The 24,443-nt window shown below is 39.1% G+C and overlaps 1 protein-coding gene across 1 annotated transcript in view; it reads right to left on the bottom strand.

Moving 5' to 3' along the window:
* SEC11A (SEC11 homolog A, signal peptidase complex subunit) overlaps window positions 1–24,443 on the bottom strand; it is a 38,734-nt gene that overhangs the window by 10,776 nt on the left and 3,515 nt on the right. The window contains exons 2-3 of the mRNA XM_025893141.2: window positions 7,551–7,660; window positions 3,417–3,566 (exon numbers count right to left, since the gene is read on the bottom strand). Coding sequence (XP_025748926.1) covers window positions 3,417–3,566; window positions 7,551–7,660 — 260 coding nt within the window. The remainder of the gene's footprint in view (window positions 1–3,416; window positions 3,567–7,550; window positions 7,661–24,443) is intronic.

Below are 24,443 nucleotides of genomic sequence, written 5' to 3'. Positions count from 1 at the left end.
GGTGGTTGAGTCTTTTTAAAAAACACCACGGACAGCTTTTTCTCAATGTACTATTTACTACTCCAAACTACCTCCTATTACAAATACTAGAAGTTTTTTAATGTCCCTTACAAGAATATTTTGCCTGAGCTCAGCAGTGCACTACAGCTAAGTGTGCTTTCCCACTGCCTGGTCAGACAGCTCAGTGCACAGAGTGTGTCCTCTGGAGAACAGATAGGACGAGGTAATGACCACCTTGGGCACAAAGAACGGATTCAAATTCATGGGCCCATTACCAACATATTAAGCAGTACTTGGCAAGCTGATCTTTTAGTTTAGGGATTCTTTGCATATGTGGTAATACCAGGTATATTCTACCATATGTTCATGAAGTAAGCCTGTTACCAAAAACTGTACTGAGTAGACCCCAGTGTTGTACAGGGGGAAAATGTATATTTATAAAACAAAGAAAGAATTACCCAAAATTTAACATTCTCTCTGGGTGTTAAGGCTGCATGTGATTTTGTTTGCTATATTTACCGATTTTATACAGCATCTTATTATATGCTATATAATAAGACTGTTCACAAAATGGAGAGTCAATATATGAAAAAAAGAGCTTTTTATGATATTTTCAAATTTACAAAGGCACTGTACATAAGAAGCAGGTGGAGAAGGAAAGGCGGAATGAGACCAAAGAGGGAGGTCAGCTGAATGATTCCTACCTCTCTTCTTCTCAAAGTTCAGGATTTTATTTCTTAAAACAATGTTCAGACGAAAGAAATGAGTAACAGTGCAAAATTCAGCCTGAAAACGTTCAGGGCACATTTACTGAAACACTTCATCCATTCTGGTTGTCATTTAGTCTCATATTTAAGAACACTGTTAACACTACTAAATCAAATGATGTTCACAATCAGGTATTTTAGTCTTCCCAAAAGAAAAAAGGAAATTGGAAGCTTCAGAATATTAACTGGATCTGTTATCTAAACAGGCCTTCAAGCTGAAGGCATCTCAAGAGTCTAAAATGAAATCACCAGGGCGCCTGGGTGGCTCAGTCGGTTAAGCCACTGCCTTCGGCTCAGGTCATGATCCTGGAGTCCCGGGATAGAGTCCCGCATCAGACTCCCTGTTCGGCAGGGAGTCTGCTTCTCCCTCTGACCCTCCCCCCTCTCATGCTCTCTCTCTCTCAAATTAAAAAAAAAAAAATCTTTAAAATGAAATCACCAAAACCCCTAGATTAGTAGTACCATACAGCTTAATACATTCAGAATTCTGTTAAAATTATTTTTAAAATTTAAGGAATCTATAATTGATATGTCAATGAACCTGCCCTAAAACAAGATCAACTGCTTAAAATAAAAAACTCACTCAATTTCAAAGGATGGCATATAAAAACTGGTACCTTTTGCTCTACCCAAAGCAGGGTCTGAGTATCATTTGATTTTCTCTGATAAAATCAGGAAAAAGTTGCCTCTGCTTTGCTCACAACAGGCAGTGCTAAGAACAAACACCACAAATCCATTTTGAGAATCTGGAAAACACTGCCTGTACTGAATAAACCTTCACAATTCCAAACTAAATTTCTAAAAAAATTAAGTTGTTCCTTCTTAGTCAATAGTAAAATGCCATTTTAAAATTGTAATCTTTCAAAATATATACTGAAGTTTGAAAAAAAAAAAAAAGCAGTCCCATCTTTACTTCACCAATGAAGAAAGAACTCTTTTAAACTAGAGTATTTATGGGGATTTTCATAAAGCAACAGTTGAGGGTGCCTGGGTGGCTCAGTCAGTTAAGTGTCTGCCTTCAGCTTAGGTCGTGATCTCAGGGTCCTGGGATCGAATCCTGCATCAGGCTCCCTGCTCAGAGGGGTGACTGCTTCTCCTTCTCCCTCTGCCCCTCCCCCCTGCTCTCTCTCACACATGCAAATAAATAAAATCTTAAAAAAAAAAAAAAGCAACAGTTGAAAGTTCCCTCTTCTCTAAGTGGAGAAAATAAATTACTTTAGAGGGTGGGGTAAGAATAAGATAATATTTATTTGGGGCTCCTTCATTCTAAAGAACCTAAAATCACTGTCTCACTGTTTTCCTTCCCCTCCAGGTGTCCTCTAGGACACCTACCTTTTCCTTCATTTCTTCCTTTCCTTCCCTCCTGAATGTTTTCCTTAACTTAACTAGAATGTTTTCCTTTCCTTACTACCGATTTGTAAGGAAGGGGGTGAGGAATATGGAGCTGGACAGAGAAGCATAGGCTCAGAACTCACAGATCTTATAATTCATCTTCCTAAACCTCTTAATATTGCAGGGCGCCTGGGTGGCTCAGTTGGTTAAGCGACTGCCTTCGGCTCAGGTCATGATCCTGGAGTCCCGGGATCGAGTCCCACATCGGGCTCCCTGCTCAGCAGGAAGTCTGCTTCTCCCTCTGACCCTTTCCCCTCTCATGCTCTCTCTCTATCTCATTCTCTCTCTCAAATAAATAAATAAAATCTTTAAAAAAAAAAAAACCTCTTAATATTGCAGATAAGGAGATAGACCCAGAGAGGTGAAATTTTTTGCTCATTGTTATGCCCCACACCACCAGGTGACTCTACAAGTTTTACATATGTCCCTTCTAACCCTAAAATGCAAGAGTCTATGTTTAAAAGACTAACTTAGATTTTTTTTTTAAAGATTTTATTTATTTATTTGAGAGAGAGAATGAGAGATAGAGAGCACGAGAGGGAAGAGGGTCAGAGGGAGAAGCAGACTCCCCGCTGAGCAGGGAGCCCGATGTGGGACTCGATCCCGGGACTCCAGGATCATGACCTGAGCTGAAGGCAGTCGCTTAACCAACTGAGCCACCCAGGTGCCCAAAGAGTAACTTAGATTTTAGAAATTTTCTTTGGAATTTAGGGGTGTCTGGTGGGCTCAGTCAGTGGAGTGTGTAACTCTTGATCTTGGGGTTGTGAGTTTGAGTCCCATGTTGGGTGTACAGATTACAAAAATCTTAAAAGAAAAAGAATTTTTCTTTGGAATTTGAAAAAGTTCATAAATTTATTCTTATTGGATATGTCTGTTAGATTGCCATAAAGTTTTTTTTTTTTTTTTTTTTTTAAGGATGAGGGAGGGCTACCTCATCAATTACATTAGAAGATTCTACTTGGGATCAACCTTTATGTCATTTTTTGGGGGGTGATACACAGGGCTATGGATCTGGTTGGGAAGTAAAAGGAAACCAAGAAAAACTTCCAGAAAAAGCTTCAGAGAAGTAAATGAATTAATAAATAACTATTTAGCTTTCCAAATGTTCACTAAACCTTCAGACATTTATAAAAATGGATTGGAAGAAGGACTTAGGCATTCCCCACTCTTCTTAATCTTCAGGTTATCAAAATTAAACACTGCAAACACTAAAACATGAAAAGATCTTAAAACAGGGAAGACATAGTTTGCACATACTTTTCATGAATCTTCAAGACTCGGTGAACTATAGGAATCTCTCTTCCTTCTATCCTAAAAACAACAATTTCTCCCACTCGGATGGGATCTTCAACTCGATTTGTTAAAAAGAGAAGATCTCCTCTATGAAAAGCTGGCTCCATGCTGCCACTAGGAGGGAGAGAAGAATATAAAGGAAAACAGAAAGTGTGAGATTAAATTTACTTTCAAAATTAGATATTCAACAAAACAATCACAAACATCACCTCTGGAGTATACTCAATACTTTAACAAATGTATCAGCATTGATGTGTATTGTTCCCAAAATATGGTTTCCACAGACTAATGAGTTATACAAAAGTTTCTTTTGGTTATTAGCCTTAACTGACTAGATCCGTTTCAAGCATTGCTATTCAAAGGAACTTAAATCTTGAAAAGGGCAATGTTACTAATTCCTTAACCTTGTAAAATTTCAAGTGACAAATGGAATATAAAAGAATGAACTTTATAATCACTGCCCTTATTCTCACCTCATCTGAAAACGCTAAACACATTCAAATATTCAAATGAGAACTGGACCGTCTTCTGCCATTTATAAAGATAGAGACCAAGATGACCTTACAGTTTTGATTAAGAAGGAAAAACAGGGGGCGCCTGGGTGGCTCAGTTGGTTAAGCGACTGCCTTCGGCTCAGGTCATGATCCCAGGGTCCCGGGATCGAGCCCCACATCGGGTTCCCTGCTCCTCGGGAAGCCTGCTTCTCCCTCTACCACTCCCCCTGCTTGTGTCCCCTCTCTCGCTGTGTCTCTCTCTGTCAAATAAATAAATAAAATCTTTAAAAAAAAAAAAGAAAATTATATCAATAAAACAGATAAAAGCTGAGCTGCTATGGTTTAATGGCTCATTTTTATTGAGTACTTACTGTGTACAAAGTGCCATTCTAAGTTTTTTTTTTTAAACAATCTTCAGAATAACTCTATGATGTAGATACTCTTATTAACCTAACTTTATAGACAAGGAGATTGAGGCTTAGAAAGTTTTAAAAGTTATAAATCAAAAAAATGTTAAAGGTTGAGATTTGAGCAGGGAGTCCAGCAGAATCCACTCTCACTGTGCTAACCTGCCTCTAAGCCACTGTAGAATTTTCAGCAGGGAGTATCATAATCACATTTACATTTAAGAAACATCACTTCAGAAGGTATAGAATATGTAGAGGACATTTAAATATTTATTGAATTAATGAGTAAACTAGAAAAGATCAGAAGGTAGACTGACTGGGAGACCAGTTGTCCAGGCTATTACTTATAATTGAATTCTTGGCAATCATTAAAAGTGTTATTAAAAATATGGACCCAGGGGAATCATAAGGGGACACATAAAGAAAAGGATGCACATACAGAATTACTTAATCACGTAAGAAACATGAAAAAAGAGACTAAAATGTTAATAGTGATTCTATCCCAGAACTATGGGTGACTTCATTTCGATTTTTTCTGTGTTTTCAACATTTCATGTAGTGAAAATATATTAACTTTTTCTGATTATAAAAGCATATTTTTAAAGGTCACTACAATAGCCCAGGCAGGAAATGAGGAGGGCCTGAAACAGAACAATAGCAATAGGAAGACAACTATAAAAGAGTAAAAAGAGAAAGGGACAATGACAAATCTGATGGCCAGTCGGATAGGACAGAAAGGGGTGATCAAAGATGACTCCTGGATTTTTAACAATGGCAATAGAGCAGATGCCAGTGATAGTCACAGAAACAGAAGGAAGAAGAACAGGTATGTGGGAAAAGGAGATGAATTTTACTTTTACTACATGGAATTTCAAGTGCCCAGTCAATATTCAGATGGAGATGTCCAGTGTAGGGTGAAAACAAGAGTCTAGATTTCATGGAAGAAAGCTGGATGAGAAAGAAAAAGATTTAAAAATTCAGATACAGATGGGGTTAAAAATACTGTGGGGCACCTGGGTGGCTCAGCTGGTTGAGCATCTGACTCTTGATTCAGCCTCAGGTCATGATCTCAGGGTCGTGGGATCAAGCTCTGCGTTGGGCTCTGTGCTCATCAAGGAGCCTTCTGCTTGGGATTCTCTCTCTCCTTCTCCTTCTGCCCCTCCCCCCACCCAGCATGCGCACGCTTTCTCTCTCTCAAATAAATAAATCTTAAAAACAAAAACAAAACAGTGGGCAGTGAGAGAACTATTAAAGAAATACACTGGGGGACACTTTTTAAACATTAAATAAATTATTGGCAAACTTTTTACCACTGCCTGACTAAATTTTTAAAACTAATACATCAATTGTAAATTTTGTAAGAAGTTATATATAAGCCACTTAAATATTTTTAAACTGACTTCAGCTCTATAAAGGGGAAAATAAGTTTTGAATGTTCGCTGAAACTCCAGTTAAAAAAATAAATAAGAAAGTATTTGTCTTCACCTGAAACTAATATAGCACTATGTGTTAAATATTGGAATTTAAAAAATATTTTTTAAAAAGTTATTTGTCTTTATCCCCAGTGACTTCACAAAAGTCCTAAAAGTGGATTCTCAGTTAACCTGAATCCTCTGAGGCATATTTAGTTCCAGATAATAATTATATTCCTCGAAGTTACATGAAACCCCAGGCCACCTCATTTTACTTGGCCACCCAATCATGTCTAGTACCTTTGTCTAATGACTGCTCCTTCTAGTCTTGACCAGATTTTCTTCCACTAGGACCTGGTCTCTTTTAATTTCCTTTCTTTATTCCACATCAGTAATCAGAAAAGCTTAGTCTATAAATAAACCTACCTGCAAAATAACTTGTCCAAACACCACCTTTAAGCCCCAACTGATATTTTAGATTTTCCAGCCGTAGCAGAAGTGAACTGTTTCCAGGACCACAAGGTTGAACAGGTCCTCAGTCGAATCCCCTGTTCACTCCAACATCCCCAGTTTACAGGTCATTAGATTGTCCTTAAGCATCTCCAGTGAAGGGAACTCAATCTGAAATAATCCCAGAAGAATCTCTAAAAGAAGCCTCCCTGGGCTCTCTATACCTTTTTCCCCACAGTGCCAATTAGTGTGACTTCTCTTTCTGTCAGTGTTTGAAACCGAAGCTCTCCACTGAATTTAAAACTGCCTGGGAACTTGGGGCCATGTCTCTGTACTCCCAGAGTAGTACATTAAATGCTTTCCCAGCTAATAAAATACATACATGCCTTCGGATCTCTAAAATTACAGTTGGATGTGTTCATCAATAAACATAGAACAAAGGTATGAGTAAGAGTAGGAGTAAGGTAAGAGTAAGACACTGAAGACCCAGTGCCTTGCTGCTGGAACCACTTGTTGCTGAAGTACTTATATCCTAAGATGACAATGAAGGAATCAAACTGATCTTGTTAAGAGTAATGTACTATTACCTACACTCTACATAATGATTTATTTTATATTTGTACACCGTTATCTCGAGAAAAGATTTGAAATAGCTTATAAAATTAAGCCCCAAATTAGAACTATAATGATTCAGTTAAACAACCAAGTGGTAATTCTCCAAAAAGGAGTTAGTTACTAAATTTGGTTTTTAAATCACTAGAGTATGAGTTCAAGGGTAGAGAAGGAAGTATGGGGGGCAAAGATTCAGTACTGTCACTTTAAGAGGCAGCATTAATATCTTCAAAATTCCTGAAGTCTGTTTAGAAGTGATATTTAAAGGTCAGCAGGAAACATGGAAATAATTAGTGATGCTTCTGTACTGACACTGAGAACATGCTGCAGAAAACCTCTTAATTAATTCATGGAGACGATACCTAATCTAGCAAACTAACAACTAAATAGCAGCCCTGATGTATCAAAATGAAGAATGTAAGAAGACAGAATTATTTCAGGAAAATACAGTACATTGAAACACTTTCTTACAAGATGTGCCAAAAATAAAACTCACATAGTAAACGTTTTGTAGAAAAGTCATGAGCCCTTTGGGGTCTGAATTCTAAGTGCCTAACAAGGCTGCACATTTCTCATAGTTGAAAAATAGTAACTGATTTTCTTTCAGGCCCTCTTCTGGGAAAGCATAGTTTCTAGAGGAATAATACAATGGTGACTCAATTTCTCAATTTATCTCTCAAGTAATGCCATGCAATTCAATGCCTGGAAAAGAAAAATTGTTACCTGAGCACCACTACAATTGGACTTTCGCTTCCAGTTATGACCATTAGCCCCTTCCAGATCATTAGTGCCGAGGAGACAATCATTCCAAAATTTAGGACTTGATAATACAGCTGTAAGAACAAAAGAGAAGAAATGAGATCCATAATTATCCCCCACTCAAGAAAGCAACTGAGAGTAGTATCAATTTAAAAGTTTCAAAAAAAAAAAAACAACCACCAAACAAACAACACAACCATTTCAGGTAGTACTATTAGGACAGGTGAAGTTCTGAGACATTCTTTAAAATACTGTAATAATTATGCCATTACCATCCCAGCACAGCCTCCTATCCCCCAGTAACCTCTCTCCTGTTTGGTCACTCAACGTACTACCCTTACATAATAACTTATGTTCAAAACTTTTCACAGATGTTATTTCATTTAGAAGCCTCACCACAATTCACCTTAAGTTCAATCACACCCGTGATACACAATACTGCTTCTCAATTCCTCTAGGACTAACTTTTCTACGTTTATCCCTTGAGAACAATGGGCTATTCAATGGAATTTAACCCCCCTCCCTCATCTTACAGTTGAGAAAACTTAGCCTCAGACAGAGGAAATGACTGTGCCAAAGTCATACAGCTTGTCAGTCACATAATGAGGACTTGAAAGCCAGCCTTTTCTGTCTTACTAAATTTCCACTCCTCGACAAATTGTAAGATTCTACTTCAATAAGCAGATATAATACCAGAAAGGCATTTCAAGTGAGAGAAATAATGTGAGCTAACTGTGTTGGACTAAGGCTGGATAAGAGGATGATTGACTCATTTTTGTTATTTTAAAAAATAAATGTGCATGTGGACATTCTGCAAGACAACTGTTCTAGTCTTCAGAAATTCAACGTCATGAAAATAAAGGTGGGAGACTGTTCTAGATCCAAAAGGACTAAAGAGACATAACCAAATGTAATGCATAAACTTTGATTGATCTTGGTTCAAAAGAACAAAATGTATATAAGAAAAAAATCCCAACTATAAAAGACATTTTGGGGGGTGCCTGGCTGGCTTAGTTAGTAGAGCAGCTTGCGAATGTTGATCTCGGGGTCACGAGTTTGAGGCCCACACTGAGCGAGAAATTACTTAAAAAAAAAAAAAGAAGATGCTTTGGGGTCAGTTGGGGAAACTCAAATATGAAATGTTGGTAGGAAATTAATGTTAATTTTCTTAGGTGTGATAACAGTATTATGGTATGTTAGATACTGCATGCTAGTAGTAGTTAGCCAATAGTAGGTAGTAGCTAGGGGTGAACTGTCATATCTGCAACCCATATCAAATGATTCAGAAAAAAAATTATATGCACACATAAGTACACAGAGAGCAAATATGGCAAAATGTTAACAACTGTTGAATCTATGTGGTAGCTCACAGGTGTTTGTATACTATTCTTCAATTTTTTTCGGCTTTATTGAGATATAATTGACAAATACAAATGTAAGATTGAACTCAAAACACTGAGATCAAGAGTTGCATGCTCTACCAACTAAGCTAGTCAGGTGCCCCCAAAGTGTAAGATATTTAAAGTGGATAACATGAGGGGGTGCCTGGGTGGCTCAGTTGGTTAACCGTCTAACTCTTGATTTCAGCTCAGATCACGATCTCAGGGTCCTGGGATTGAGCCCCATGCCAGGCTCCATGCTGGGAGTGGAGCCTGCTTGGGATTCTCTCTCTTCTTCTCCCTTTGCCCCTCCCCACCCCTCTCCTCTCTCAAATAAATAAGTGGATCTTTAAAAAAAAAAAGTATATGACATGAGGATCTGATATATGTATACCCTGTGAAAGGGTTCCCCCATGGAGTTCATTAACATATTCACCACCTTGCATAACTGCCCCTTCTGGCGGTTGCGGGGGGGTGGGTCTTTTAATTTTTCTTGAAACAAAGGTATAGAAAAAACTGGAAGAACATAAACATGTGAGTGGTTACATCTGGGGCTACAATACTAGCCAATTTTGTGTCATTTTGTTTATCTGTATTTTCTACTTTTACAAATCATTTTTATTTCTATCAAAATATAATTTAAAAACCAGCAATCATCCTGGTCATGGGAGGCCACCCCAGTAATCATTTTTGTCTCTTTTAGCTATTTCTTTTGCTTTTTACTCTCATGCTTCTAAAAACTAATTGTTACTCCTATTTTTATAAATTTGGAACATCCCTATTATGGTAAGAATTTTAGCTCTGGAAGTGTACACAAGAAACTGGGGACAGCTGCTGTCTCTGAAAGAGGAATCAGCAGTTGAGGTGAAACCAAAATACTTTCCAGTATATATGCTTCACGTTTTTTTAAGTTTATTTTCTTAAGTCCATGTTAACAGCCAGAAAATTATTTTTCTGGCACTCCAATGAAGTATGACACACTCTATCAATATAATTAATGTCGCCCTCAAAGGACGAAAATAATGAACATTTTCTTTTTTTTTTTTAAAGATTTTTTTATTTATTTGAGAAAGACAGAATGAGAGAGAGAGAGCACGAGAGGGAGGAGGGTCAGAGGGAGAAGCAGACTCCCCGCCGAGCAGGGAGCCCGATGTGGGACTCGATCCCGGGACTCCAGGATCATGACCTGAGCCGAAGGCAGTCGCTTAACCAACTGAGCCACCCAGGTGCCCAATAATGAACATTTTCTAACAGACACAAATATTTCCTATATTCTTTGAGTAATGGAGTAATATGAGCATACGGGTATAACCTGATACCTAGTCTGACATTCCTCTGGGGACATTTCCTTCCACTTACAGGTGAGGAAACTGAGGCACAGAAAGACTAAGTGATATGCTCATAGCTGCACAGCTACTGGCAGGCAGAGCAGTAACTATTAGAACTCAGGTCTCCTAAGTTCTACCTCTTCAAGATGGTAGCTTTTTTTTTTTTAAGATGTTATTTATTTATTTGAGAGAGACTGAGAGAGAGCATGAGAGGGTGGAGGGTCAGAGGGAGAAGCAGACTCCCTGCTGAGCAGGGAGCCCGATGCGGGACTCGATCCCGGGACTCCAGGATCATGACCTGAGCCGAAGGCAGTCGCTTAACCAACTGGGCCACCCAGGCGCCCCAAGATGGTAGCTTTTTAAATAAAAAAAAAATGGTCCTGTTATTCAGAAAACAGATTGAGGAAGTGGAGAGGTCAAAAGTAGGAAAACTAATTTCTAAGAAGTAATTCTGGTCAACCAGTGGATAAGCAGACAGGAATTCAGCTGAAGGAGCTACTTTCCAAGCTTTTGATCCTGAGAAGTTACCTACAGTACTGCACCCCAACCCTGAACCTCTGAGGGAAGGGCTGTGAGATTCCACATAAACTACCAAATATAAAATACAGCTCCATGATTCCTTACCTGGGGTCAGATAGGTTTCATATTAAAAACTGGCCAGATTTTGAAAAGGTAACCCTTGCAAGTACCACTTATTTACATAACAGCCCTAGGACGGTCTGTGGCAATATCCCATAATCAAGCATGTTCATATTTCTGCAGCAAAACTGTAAAAATTCACACTGAAATAATTAAACCTAAAAACAGCTACACGTCAATCAGTTCAGGTCTGTTTTGTTGATGAAAATCTCTCCATTTTCAGAAAGGTACTGATGTAGCATTGTCAGAACAGGTGTGGGATATCTAATAACTACTCTTTAAAAGAAAAACGAATGACAAAGACGACAACTCCCCAGGCCCCGCAAGGAGGCCACCGTTCCAGCCATCATTAGCCTTCTCTTCCCCCCACTTGTACCTTTCACCACAGAGTCACTGTTGTGAAATTTATCTAATCACCAAAATCACCCCCATCATTCTTATTAGTGAGAAAGAGGTTAAAAGTCCCTCACTATGTACAACCGGTATGTTCCTTAAAATGTGCCGACTTGCATACTGCTAAGTCAGTCTGTGAGCCAAAACCTACACAGAAGCACATTATTTGCTGAAACAAATACTCTATCTGAGCAAAAGTCTGAAAAATGTCATATTCTTCTCCCTTTCTTTTCTCCTTTTTCCTACCAACAGTCTTTATTCAAAGACAAACACATTGCCTCCCTAGCTCCTCCTTTCTTTACCACTACATCTGAATATTTATGAATATACATGATCACAAAAAGGGCTGTCTCTTTCCGGTATTAGCAGAAATAAGGTGGCAGCTACCTAACCTCATACCATTTGGCAACATCATGCTAACTATTAATAAGACATTGTGACATATGTAGAAGAACAACCACAGAAGTGAATAGCTCTCTTATTGTTTCTAAGAAGTGACTGGAACAATATGCTCTTCAATGCTCAAGGTGAAACTAGAAAAGAATGTTATTAAAACCAATCAAAGCAGTGCCTTGGGTGGCTCAGTTGGTTAATTGTCTGCCTTCAGCTCAGGTCAGGATCTTGGGGTCCTGGGATCGAGCCCCACGTCAGTCTCCCTGCTCACGGGGGAGCCTGCTTCTCCCTCCGCCTCTGCTCCTCCCCCTGCTCATGCTCTCTCTCTCTCTCAAATAAATAAAATCTTAAAAAAAAAAAAAAAGCAGAGCTCTTGGTAAGTATGGTATGGGGATTTGTGTGTGCTATTTTATTTTTGCAGTTTTAGGAAGATGAACCCTCCCTTACAAGTTCTGTGACAATTTTAAAATACACTGTAAGTAATAAGTAACAAGAGAAAATTCAGCAAAATAAAAGCTGACAAATTTAACAGCCATAATCTGGAAGTTATGTACTGTACATTTATCTACTATAGTTATCAAATATACCATTTCCTTTTCTTGCAAGAGATATGTGAAGTTCAACACATAGGTCATTTTCAGAGAAGTCACACTTCTCTGTGCAAAGACAGAAGTGACCATGGAAGCAAAAATGTGTCTCAGAGCTACAAAATTGCAGTTGGCCTAAATTTTCAACTCTTCTTAAGACCTCAAACTAAGAGATTCATCAATCCAGAACCACAATTCTCCTGCTTCTTAACTCACAAAAGAGGAAGCGATTAGAAGCTGGGGTATTAGAGGCAGATACCTTGAAAGCAGCTAGAAGTAAAACTGATGGTGTTGGAAAAACTGATGCATATTCAGAATATCTGCCGTTATTATGGCCCAAAAAAGTCACTGATAGTCCCAGTGATGATCTTAAATGATGATAACAAAACAAAAAATCCTGAATAGTCTAAACAATAATATCAATAACAGTAAGACAAGTTTCATTTAAAAAAATCTGTTAAATCTTTTGGGATGCCTGGATGGCTCAAATCAATTAAGCTTCTGCCTTTGGCTCAGGTCATGATCTCAGGGTCCTAGGATCAAGCCCCACATTGGGATCCCAGCTCAGGAGGGAACCTGCTTCTCCCTCTGCCCCTCCCCCACTTGTGCTCTCTTGCTCTCTCTCAAATAAATAAAATCTTTAAAAAAAAATGGGGGGGGACACATGGGTGGCTCAGTTGGTTAAAGTGGCTGCCTTCAGCTCAGGTCATGATCTCAGGGTTCTGGGATCAAGCCCCGCATCAGGCTTTCTGCTCAGCGGGGAGTCTGCTTCTCCCTCTCCCTCTGCCTGCGGCTCCCCCTGCTTGTGCCCTTTCTCTCTCTCTGTGCCAAATAAATAAAATCTTTAAAAAAAATTTTTTTTAAAAAGGTAATTGACTAAAGCAAAAATAGGGGCACCTGGGTAGAGCAGTCGGTTAGATATCCAACTCTTGGTTTTGGCTCAGGTCGTGGTCGCAGGGTCGTGGATCCAGCCCTGCTTGGGCTCTGCACTCAGCACAGAGTCTGTTTGGGATTCTCTTTCCCTCTCTTTCTGCCCCTCCCCAGCTTGTGTGTGCTTTCTCTCTCAAATAAATAAATAAATCTTAAAAAAAAATAAAGCAAAATAACAATCAGGTATTGTGGCAACATGTACAGAAGTAAAATAGACAACAGCACAAAGGCTAGAGGGGAAACAGAAATATATTACTGTAAAGCTCTCATAGTATACATGAAGTCATATCACATAAGGCTAGAGGAGGGGAAACAGAAATATATTACTGTAAAGCTCTCATAGTATACATGAAGTCATATCACATAAGGCTAGAGGAGGGGACATAGAAATATATTACTGTAAAGCTCTCATAGTATACATGAAGTCATATCACATAAGGCTAGAGGAGGGGAAATAGAAATATATTACTGTAATGCTCTCATAGTATACCTGAAGTCATATCACATAAGTTGAAGATAGACTGAGATAAGTTAAAAAAAAAAACACATGATGGGGCACCTGGGTGGCACACTTGGTTAACCATCCGACTCTTGGTTTTGGCGTGGGTCATGATCTCAGGGTCATGAGATGGAGCCCTGCATGGGGCTCTGCTTGGGACTCTCTCTGCCCAACCCCCTCGTGCTCTCTCTCTAGAATAAATAAATCTTAAAAACCACATGATAAACCTTAAAGCAAACAAATAAGGTATACCTAACAATATAACAAAAGATATAAAATGGAAACATTAAAAAAAAAACTCAACTAATCCAAAATAGGTTAAAAAAAGAGGAATGGGGAACAATAAACAAAAGGGAGAAATAAAAAAGTTAAGATGGGAGATTCTTAAACACATTAATAATGACATAAAATATAAATGACCTAGGGGCACCTGGGTGGCTCAGTCGTTGAGCCTCTGCCTTCAGCTCAGGCAGTGATCCCAGGGTCCAGGGATGAAGCCCTGCATCAGGTTCCCTGCTCGGCAGGAAGCCTGCTTCTCCCTCCCCCACCCCCCCTGCTTGTGTTCCCTCTCCCACTGTGTCTCTGTCAAATAAATAAATAAAATCTTTAAAAAATAAAAAAAAGAAATGCACTCTAAATATAGATACAAATATTGTAAAAGTAAAAAGACAGGAAAACACATCATGCTAATATTAATCAAAAGAAAACTAAAGATAAGACAAACAGATGGAGTGGTTACGTTAATAAATACTACACAAAGCAGATCTTATAGTAAATAATATTACAAGAATCTGAGGGTCATTTCATAAAGAGGTGAGTTCACCATTAAGACATAATCCTAAACATTTATGCAACTAATAACTTCAAAACACAGGAAGCAAATACTGACAGAACTGCAAGTAGAAACATACAAGTCCACAGTTACGGTTAGAAATTTCCAAACCCTGGGACACCTGAGTGGCTGTCAGTTAAGGTTCTGCCTTCAGCTCAGGTCATGATCCCAGGGTCCTGGCACTGAGCCCCACATCAGGCTCCTTGCTCAGCAGGGGGCCTGTTTTTCCCTCCCTGTCTCCCTCTTGCCTGCTGCTCCCCCTCCTTGTGTGTGCGTGCGTGCTCTGTCAAATAAATAAATAAAATCTAAAAAAAAAAAAGAAATTTCCAAACCTTTCTGTCAATAATTGATACAGCAAGACAGAAAATCATTAAAGATAGAGAAAATTTGAACAACGCTTCTAAACAATTTGACCTAATCGGTATTTACAGAACATTTCGCCTAACAGTAGATACACGTTCCTTTTAAGTATACACAGGACGTTTACCAAGATAGACCATATTCAGGACCACAAAATAGGTCTTAATAAATAGAAAAGGATTTGAATTATGCCAAGTAACAGTATTCTCCAATCACGATGGAATGAAAACAAATCAGTAACAGAAAGATATCTGAAAAATCCCCCCAATATTTAAAAATCAAATAACAGGCTTCTAAATAACCCATGGTAAAAGAACTCAAAAAAGAAAGTATTTTGACCTGAATGAAAATGAGAAGACATCAAAATCTGTGGGATGCACCTAAAATGCTACAAAGAAGGAATTTTATAGCAATAAAGGCCTATATTAAAAAAAAAAGTCTCAAATTATATGTTGTATTTTTGTTTACACTCAGTTCAAATTATTTTGTAACTTCTCTTGTGATTCTCCTTTGACCCATGGGTTATTTAGAAATTGTTTAATTTCCAAATATTTGTAAACTTCCTAATTTAAGCTTCTTCCTTAAAACACTAGAAAAAGAAAATGAAACCCAACGTAACTCACTGAAAATGAACACTAAAAATAAGAGGAGGGGCGCCTGGGTGGCTCAGTCAGTTAAGCATCTGCCTTTGGCTCAGGTCATGATCCTGGAGTCCCAGAATCGAGCCCCGGGGATAGAACCCCACGTCAGGCTCTCTGCTCCGGGAGTAGCCTGCTTCTCCCTCTCCCTCTGCCCCAGCCCCCTTGTGTGCTTGCGCTCTCTCACTCATGCTCTCTCAAATAAATAAAATCTTAAAAAAATAGAAAAATCAGCAAGGATATAGAAAACCTGAATACCATCAACAAACGAAACATCTAGAAAATACTCCACCCAACACAGCAGAATACACATTCTTTTCAAACATACATGAAGCATTCTCCAGAGACCAGGCCGTTGGCATATAAAAAAGAGCCTCAAGTTTTAAAAGACTGTAATCATACAAACTATGGTCTCCAACCACAATGGAATTAAATTAGAAATCAGCACTGGAAAGAAATTGGGAAAATCTTCAGATATTCAGAAATTAAACAACATTTTTCTAGATAATCCATGGGTCAAAAAAGAAATCACAAGGGAAATCATAAAATATTTTGAGAACCGAGTGTAAACAAAAACAACATATCAAAATTTATGAAATGTAGCTAAAGCACTGCTTGGAGGGAAATTTATAGCTTTAAATACATATATTACAAAAGATCTTAAATCAATAACCCAAGATTCCACTTTAAGAAACTAGAAAAAATAGCAAACTAAACAAAGCAACCAGGAAAGGAAATACAGTTTAGAGCATAAATCAACGAAGTAGAAAACATATAAACAATAGAGAAAAAATCAATAGAAGTCAAATTCAGAGATGGAAAGGAGAAGGGTGGTTGCCAAGGGGCTGGGGTGAAGGGAGAATGGGGAGTTTTTAATGGGTACAGAACTTTTATTCTACAAGATGAAGAGTCCTGGAGATTGGTTGTACAACGTTAATATACTTGACACTACCAAACTCTACACTTTAAAAATGGTTGAGACAATACATTTTGTGTATTTTATCACAGTTTTTAAAAATTATGCTAGGGTGCCTGGGCGGCTCAGTCTGTTAAGCATCGGCCTTCGGCTCAGATCATGATCCCAGGGTGCTGGGATCGAGTCCCGCATCAGGCTCCCTGCTCGGAAGGGGGCCTGCTTCTTCCTCTCCCTCTGCTGCTCCCCCTGCTTGTGCTCTTTCACTCTGTCAAATAAATAAATAAATAAAATCTCTTTAAAAAATAAATATAAATAAATAAATAAAAATTATGCTAAATGAAAGCAGGCAGCTGCAAAAGATTACATTTTGGATGATTCCATGTATACAAACTATCCAGCTAAGGCAAATCCTGAAAGACAGAAAGCAGATTAGCAGATGCCCGGGGCTGGGAATGGGAACAGCCTCACCTGTAAAAGTGCACAAAGGATCTTTCTGGAGTGATGGAAATGTCCTAAAACTGGATTGTAGTGATGGCTGCACAACTCTATAAATTTACCGAAAACCATGAACTATTGACTTAAAATGGATGAATTTTATAAGTTATATGTCAATAAAGCTTTTTTTTTAAAGTGCATGCACACACACACACACACACACACACACACACAAAATAGAAGCAAACAGGGTGGGAAAGGCCTCAGAATAAAGGAAGTCTTTTTAATTGACCTGAAGTCCAGAAGCTATGAAGAAAATATAGGTAAATGTGACTACCAAAACAAAATAAAAAAGCAAACAATAACCAAAAAAATCCCACAACCATGCATGGTGAATTACACTATTAGTCAAAAGATAGATAACTCTGAGAAAATATTTACCATATATAGAAACAAAAGACTAGTTTTCCTATAAACAGCTCTGAAAAATCAATAAGAAAATAACCAACCAAGAAGGAAAATAGGCAAAGGATTATGAACTGCTAGTTCATGGAAAATGAACTAAAAATGACTCCAAATTCATATGAAAATACTCTCAACCAAACTCAGAATAAGGGGAATACAAACTAAAACTATCCTGAGGTACCACTCTTCACTTACTAGAACAGCAGAAACCTAAAAGTCTGAAAGCACACAATGCTGGCAAGGCTATAGGAAAAAGTCACGTTCACTTTTTAAATTTTTGAACAATGTAAATATAATATCTATTTAAACTATTCATTACAAGGGGGGAAGGGTGAGCCCACAAACTTACTTCAACATGTAAATATAATATCTATTTAAACTATTCATTACAAGGGGGGGAAGGGTGAGCCCACAAACTTACTTCAACTACCTTGTCTTTCTGAGGCATTTGGCACTTGATTAACTTTCTTATAACTCACTCATCACTCGGTTTGTTATGTTGGACCCTCAACACAGTGTTCTCAGATCCAATCTTTGTCCTTGTCTCTTCCCATCCAGCATGAAATCTTGTCTCTTCATGGCTTCAATTACAACATATATGCTGACGACACCCAAGTCTCTCTCTTCATATCACACCATGTATATCCCCTAGGTAAATACATTCAGTTACTTACTGAAAATCACCCCAGTGTCACACTTTGTATTCAGCAGGTCCAAAGCTGAACTCAACCCTTTTCCTCAAATCTCTTCCTCCTTCCACACTCTCCAGCATAGCCACTGGTCCCATCATCTGCCTAAGGCCTCTGGATTTCACCTCCCCAACATCTCTCACATCCAGTCCGTCGGCTTAACTCCTGTGGCTACTGCTTTATCAGGTCTTGTTTCCTCTCAAGACTATTAAAATAATCTGACAGTTCTACCTCTAGACTTGCATCCATGTAACTCATCTGCCTATATATTATTTTTATAAGGTGAAAATGAAATTACTGTACTGTCTGCTCCAAATTTTTTTTCACTACTTATAAAGTCTCAACTCCTCAGTGTACAGGCCTTCCATGATTTGGCCCCTGCTGCCCTCTCCAACCTTACTGCTTGCTACAAGTGATATTCCAGGCTCATAACCAAAACTAGCTTATAATGCAGTATATCATAGTCCCTTAACAATGCTACTACATGTAGCAATCATCAGAACTACAAGGTACATTTTTTTTTTTTTTTAAGTAGTGGAGCCCAACACGGGGCCCAAATTCACAACCCTGAGATCAAGACCTGAGCTGAGATCAAGAGCTGGGGTACTCAGCTCACTGAGCCACTTGGGCCTCAGTACATATTCTTAATAAGTCTGAATGATGAGCATCAGGGGTTAGGTATCCTGTCTCAGACAATCACCAGCTTCTAGCAATGCCAACTTAAAAGAGGCTCATTCCATGTTTTTGTGATAATTTCCTATCTCTGAGGACCCCTGCAGCAAGATGAGTAAGACCATGAGGTACGCTTTTGGTAACAGGGACTACTTGAGGGCTACATCAACTCTAGAGCTTTCTATCATAATCTCGTCAAGGGGACCCTTGATTGGCCCTCCATTCCACAGTAAGCTTGTTTACTATATTAATGATATCATGCTGACTGGACTTGGTAGTTGAACCTCATGACCTAGACTCCTTGGTAAAATATGTATATGGTCAGAATGCGGGAAATAAATCCCACAAAAACTCTCCTCCCAATGAAAACTCTTGGGGTCCACTGGTCCCTGCTACGATATCTCTTCTAAGACAAAGGATAAATTGCTGCATCTGGTTCCTGCTACCACTAAGAACTTAAAGCCCGGCGGGCCTCCTTGGATTTGGGAGGCAAAATATAGCTTATTTGGGTGAACTACTCCAATTTCTTATCTAGTAAACCCAGTTTGAGCCAGTTTTGAGTAGGGCTCCACAACAGGTCCAAGCTGTCATGAAAGCCGTTCTAGCACTTGGGCCATATGACCCAGATCTCATGGTGACTTTAGTATTTGTGACAGATAAGGAGCCTCTGGCCATCCTCTATAGGTTAAATGACAGCACAGACCTTTGGATCAGGGGCAAAGCTATGCTATGCTCTGAACTATTCTCTTGAGTCATAGCCTCTTAGCTTGTTACTGAGTTCTAGTAGAGACCGAACACTTGACCATGGGTCACCAAGTTACCATGTGACCTGAACCTCGTGGCTTGAACTGGATGCTACCAGACACCGAAGCCATAAAGTTGGGCATTCACACAGTACTCCACCATCAAGTGGGAGTGGTCTATACAAGTCTGGGCTTGAGCAGGTCCTAGAGACATAAGTAAACTGTATGAGCAAGAGACTTAGACACTCACGGCTCCTGCTCATGTTATGTTGCTTCATATCTCCCATCTTATACCTTTCGCCTCATGGGGAGTTCCCTATGACCAGCTGACTAAAGAAGACGTTGGGCCTGGTTTTTTACATGAACCATCTAGCACCAACTGAAAACAGCTGTGGCATGACATGCCCATTCAGGGTTGTCCACAAGGGACTGTAATTAAGGGAAAACCCTCCGAAGTACAGAACTTGGAGTGATCTAACAGTTGTTCATTTTACCTGGAATGAGAGATGGCCACAGGTGTGGATTTACACTGATTCAAGAGTGACTAGCAGTTTGGCTGGACGGCCAGGGACTTGGAAGGGAGATAATTAAAAAGCCAGAGACAAGAAGTTTGGGGAAGAGATATGTTGAATGAGCTCTCCAAGTAGGTATTTAGAATGTGGAGATACCCGGGTCCCATATAAATGCTCACCAAAGAATGACCTCAGCAGAGGAGTATCTTAATACTTGGGTAGATAAAATTCCCTATTCTCTGGAATATCAGTCCTCCACTCTGCCCAGCTACTCCTGTCTTGCCCAATGATCAAAGTGGCTGTCTGCAGCAGCCAAGCTGAAGGTTAGCAACATGGATTTTCACTCACCAAAACCAATTTGGTTCTAGCCAATGATGAGTGCCTAGTCTGCCAACTGCAAAAAATCAACAATGACACTATTCCTGATACTGGTTCACTTCTGTCATGGGAGGGGCAGCAATTTCTCCTTACTAGAATATATTCTGGATATGGATCTGTCTTCTTTGTCCTTGGTATTTGTCAAAACCACCACCCGTGAACTTACGGAATGCCTTATTTCCTCTCATGGTATTCCATACAACATTGCCTGTAACCAGGAAACTTATTTTATGGAAAATAGAGCACAGCAGTGGGCATATGGGTCGTGGAACTCACTGGTCTTACTATGTCTCCCATCACCTTGAAGTGGCCGGCCTGAAAGAACAGTGGAACAGTAGGCTAGTTATCAATTTGTTGTCTCTGAGCTCCAAATCTATCCTTGTTATCTCAACAAATTCTTTTCCAACTGGCTCAATGATGTTGTTTTATTAATAAAAGGCATAGGAGGACCACTGCGAGATGATCAAAGGGCTTCTCCTGTCAGTTCCATGTTTTTATTTCACATGGTAGTGAGTGGATCTGTGTGCAGGTCTGATAGTGCTCACTTCAGTGACCATCACAGCCTGGCTCCTGCCCACACGATCTCTGGGAAGTTTCTCAGCCTCCCAGCAGGCCACTGCTATGGACCAGCTCCAGCTCACTGCCATGCAAATGTCATTGTCATGGCAGATCACATGTTCCTGTGGAGCCATACCCTCTCCAAAGAGGTATGAATCTCAGGCTTGGGAGAGAGTTTGGAGAAAGGTATTTTCTTATTTCTTTCCTTGTCCACTCCCTCATCCTAGAAGGTAGCAGCTGTTTTCTGTATATGCTATTTCTGAACCTCTAATGAGTGCTCTTTTACCCGTTTTTAGTAGTTAAGCATCTTTTACTAGTTAACAGTTTTTTATATTAAACTTTTCCCTGTTCAATTAATTGTAAGGTTTCTATCTTCTGAGTGATACAGATGGCCTTTGAGAATAGTTACAGCATCAGCTAGGCACCAGCAACACTTTGTGGGGCTGGGATGTCTAACATCTTCCAATCTATGGTATATGCTCTGAGTCAGCAACGAACCTATGGGATTATTTCTTCTATAGGTACAATTCACTAGTCTGGAAATTAAAGGGTGATTGGGATGCCTGGGTGGCTCAGTTAGTTAAGCGTCTGCCTTCAGCTCAGGTCATGATCTCGGAGTCCTGGGATCGAGTCCCACATTGGGCTCCTTGTTCAGTGGGGAGCCTGCTTCTCCCTCTGCCTGCCACTCCCCCTGCTTGTGTTCTCTCTCTCTCTCTCTGACAAATAAAATCTTTTAAAAGAAAATGGAATTAGGGGCACCTGGGTGGTTCAGGTCCTGATCCCAGGGTTCTGGGATCGAGCCTCACATCGGGCTCCCTGCTCAGCGGGGAGCCTGCTTCTCCCTCTCCCACTGCTTGTGTTCCCTCTCTCGCCGTCTCTCTCTCTGTCAAATAAATAAATAAAATCTTTTAAAAAATAAAAGAAAATGGAATTAAAGGGTGAAAATGGGAGTGATCCTTTTATTACCCCTAATAATCTGCTAGTGAAAATTCTGCTTTCTATTTTCACAACTTTGGATGATGCTCGCTGAGAAGTTTTCATTCCTAAAGGAAATATCCTTCCATCAGGGGACACAATGGTTCCATTAAACTGGAAGTTGAGACTACTACCTGGCCACTTTGGGCTCCTCATGCCAGTGAACCAAGATGCAAAGATTGGGGGTTATTTATTGGCAAGGGTGATTGATGCCGACTTTCAGAAAAAAAATAAAGTTGTTTCTAAATAATGAGGGAAAGTGAGTATAACTGGACTATAGAATCCTCTGAGGCCTCTTAGTACTCTCATGTCCTGTGATAAAAGTTAGTGAAAACTAAAACAATCCATTTCAGGCAGGACTACTCTTGACATTAACCCTTTAGTAATGAAGGTTTGGGTCACTCTGCCAGGCAAGAAGCTATGACCAACTTGAGCTCTTGCTGACAGCAGAAGGAATATGGAATGCTTAATGGAGGAAAGGATACAGCTACAACCACATGATGAATTACAGAAATGGATAGCTACATATTAGACAGAAGCATAATTTTGCCTTTACCTTTATCTGAAAAATTAAATACAATTAGAAGAGAGATATATATATAGTTGACGAGCTGACAGAGGGTAGACTACAGCAGTTTTGTTCTTTGCCAACTTGGCTAAGCTTCCTGTAGGGCTCTGGGTAAAAGTTGGCCAAAAAAGAAATGTGCCCAAGATGTGGAAGGTGAAAGGGAAGCAGCTGCTACTATGCTGAAGGCCACTATGGTGGTGAGCAACACACATGAAGGGCCTGGATGAATCCGGTTTGCCCTTGCTCTCTCCTGTCCATGCCTGGCTCTTCTGGCTGACTGACAGAGCCTCCATAGAGAGGCAACAGCCATCCACAGGCTTCATCTACTGTCCTTTGGTGCAGTCCCACTCCATCAACCAGACATGGAATCTAGCCCCAGATGTCCTGGCAAGCTTGGATTTGTCCACCCATAACAGTGCTTCAGAAGAGCTGGTTAACGACATTTCTCTGATTCTCCATCTCTCAGTTTTAGCCTGTTACTTATCCAGCTTCTCCCTCAATTCTGTAAGATCTAATTCCTACAATAAATCCTTAATTCCATAATAGTCATAGTGGTTCTGCTTCCCAGACTAAATTCTGACCAATAAACCATGTTTTTCAGATAAAGCTTTCCGTCTCTGTGCACAACTTGTGTCTGGATACCATACCTCACCTCATTCCTTTAAGTCGGAAAAGACAACTCTTTGAAGAGTTATAATCACAATTTCTGCCTAAGTAGCCACCTTTATTGTTGTAGGCTTGTGCCATTTGGCCATGGGAATGAATTATCATGCTTGTCTTTGTGTCCGTGGAGAGAATATTATGAAAAAGACCCCCCTAAAACTAAGAAATATGAAGTATCTAGGAACCATTGCAAATAAACGCCTTAATCCTTACTATGGTGCTATATTCTAGATTTTGCTCAAAGTTACATAGGATAAAGAATTTCTGGATGCTTGAGAATATGCTCATGGATGGTAAGTGCAGTTTATAATTTTACTTGTGATTTCCTTGTTTGTCTATTGAGACTGAAGTTAGTATTTTCACACTGAAACTTGACAATTACTGAATGCAGACACCCTGTCAATAACATTTTCCAGATCCTAAACAAGACTATTAGTTTTCAAAAATCTGGATAGATCTGTCCTCTGTGCTGTATATACCTCCTATTTGCTGCACAATTACTCATATTTGGTTGAAGACTAAGAAAAATCTCCTAGGTTTCTGTGTGCTTTACTGGAGGGCCAATTTATTAAAAAAAAAATTATCAAAGATATCTAGAATTCAATCAGATATCATTACAACAGCCATTAGGAGTTGAGTGATCCTATGGGATGAGAAGATATAAAAAGAAAGGAGGATTCAGCTAAGTCCTAAGGTCTTTAGATTTAGGCAGGAAGACATACAGATAATTAAAATCCAAAAAAATGCAAAATTCAATCAAGTAATATAAGAGGCCTAAGGAGGAGCTAATAAGCAAATTCTATTGAAAGTTGGATTAATCCCATCAGGGCTCAAACATGAATCTAGTCACATTCTGGCCAATATCCTCTGGTTATTAAGAATTCTCAGCAAGCAGAGAAGACAATCCCAAAAATTACATGGGAAAGCAACCTAAAAATTATTTGGCATGACATATTCATTTTCTTAGCAAGTAAACATCTTTTAACCCAAGGAAAATTTAAAATTAAGAACAGAAGTGCTTAAAGGAAATTATGTATAGTGTTAATATTTTAATATTAAAACCTCTGGGCATATTTAGTATTTTAAGTATTTATAAAATTTTAAGAGAATTTGCCCTATTAAAGTAATAGGTTAGGTTTGTAGTTCCAATTTGAAATGTATAATCAATTGTTGTAGATTAATCAGAAAGTTTACTATTTATACAGTGTTGAAACATTTCAGAAAACTTAAGTAGCCCAGACATATAAAAATTATATAAGGATGCAGTGGTTTGTTGAATAATGGATGTTCTTAAAAAGGAAATTT

This window comes from Callorhinus ursinus, unplaced genomic scaffold (assembly GCF_003265705.2).
Source record: "Callorhinus ursinus isolate GAN/ISIS: 27379988/994484 unplaced genomic scaffold, GSC_fseal_2.0 scaffold45, whole genome shotgun sequence".
Lineage (NCBI taxonomy): Eukaryota > Metazoa > Chordata > Mammalia > Carnivora > Otariidae > Callorhinus > Callorhinus ursinus.
The sequence above is the reverse complement of the archived record's forward strand: the minus strand, read 5'-3'. Positions and strand labels throughout refer to the sequence as shown.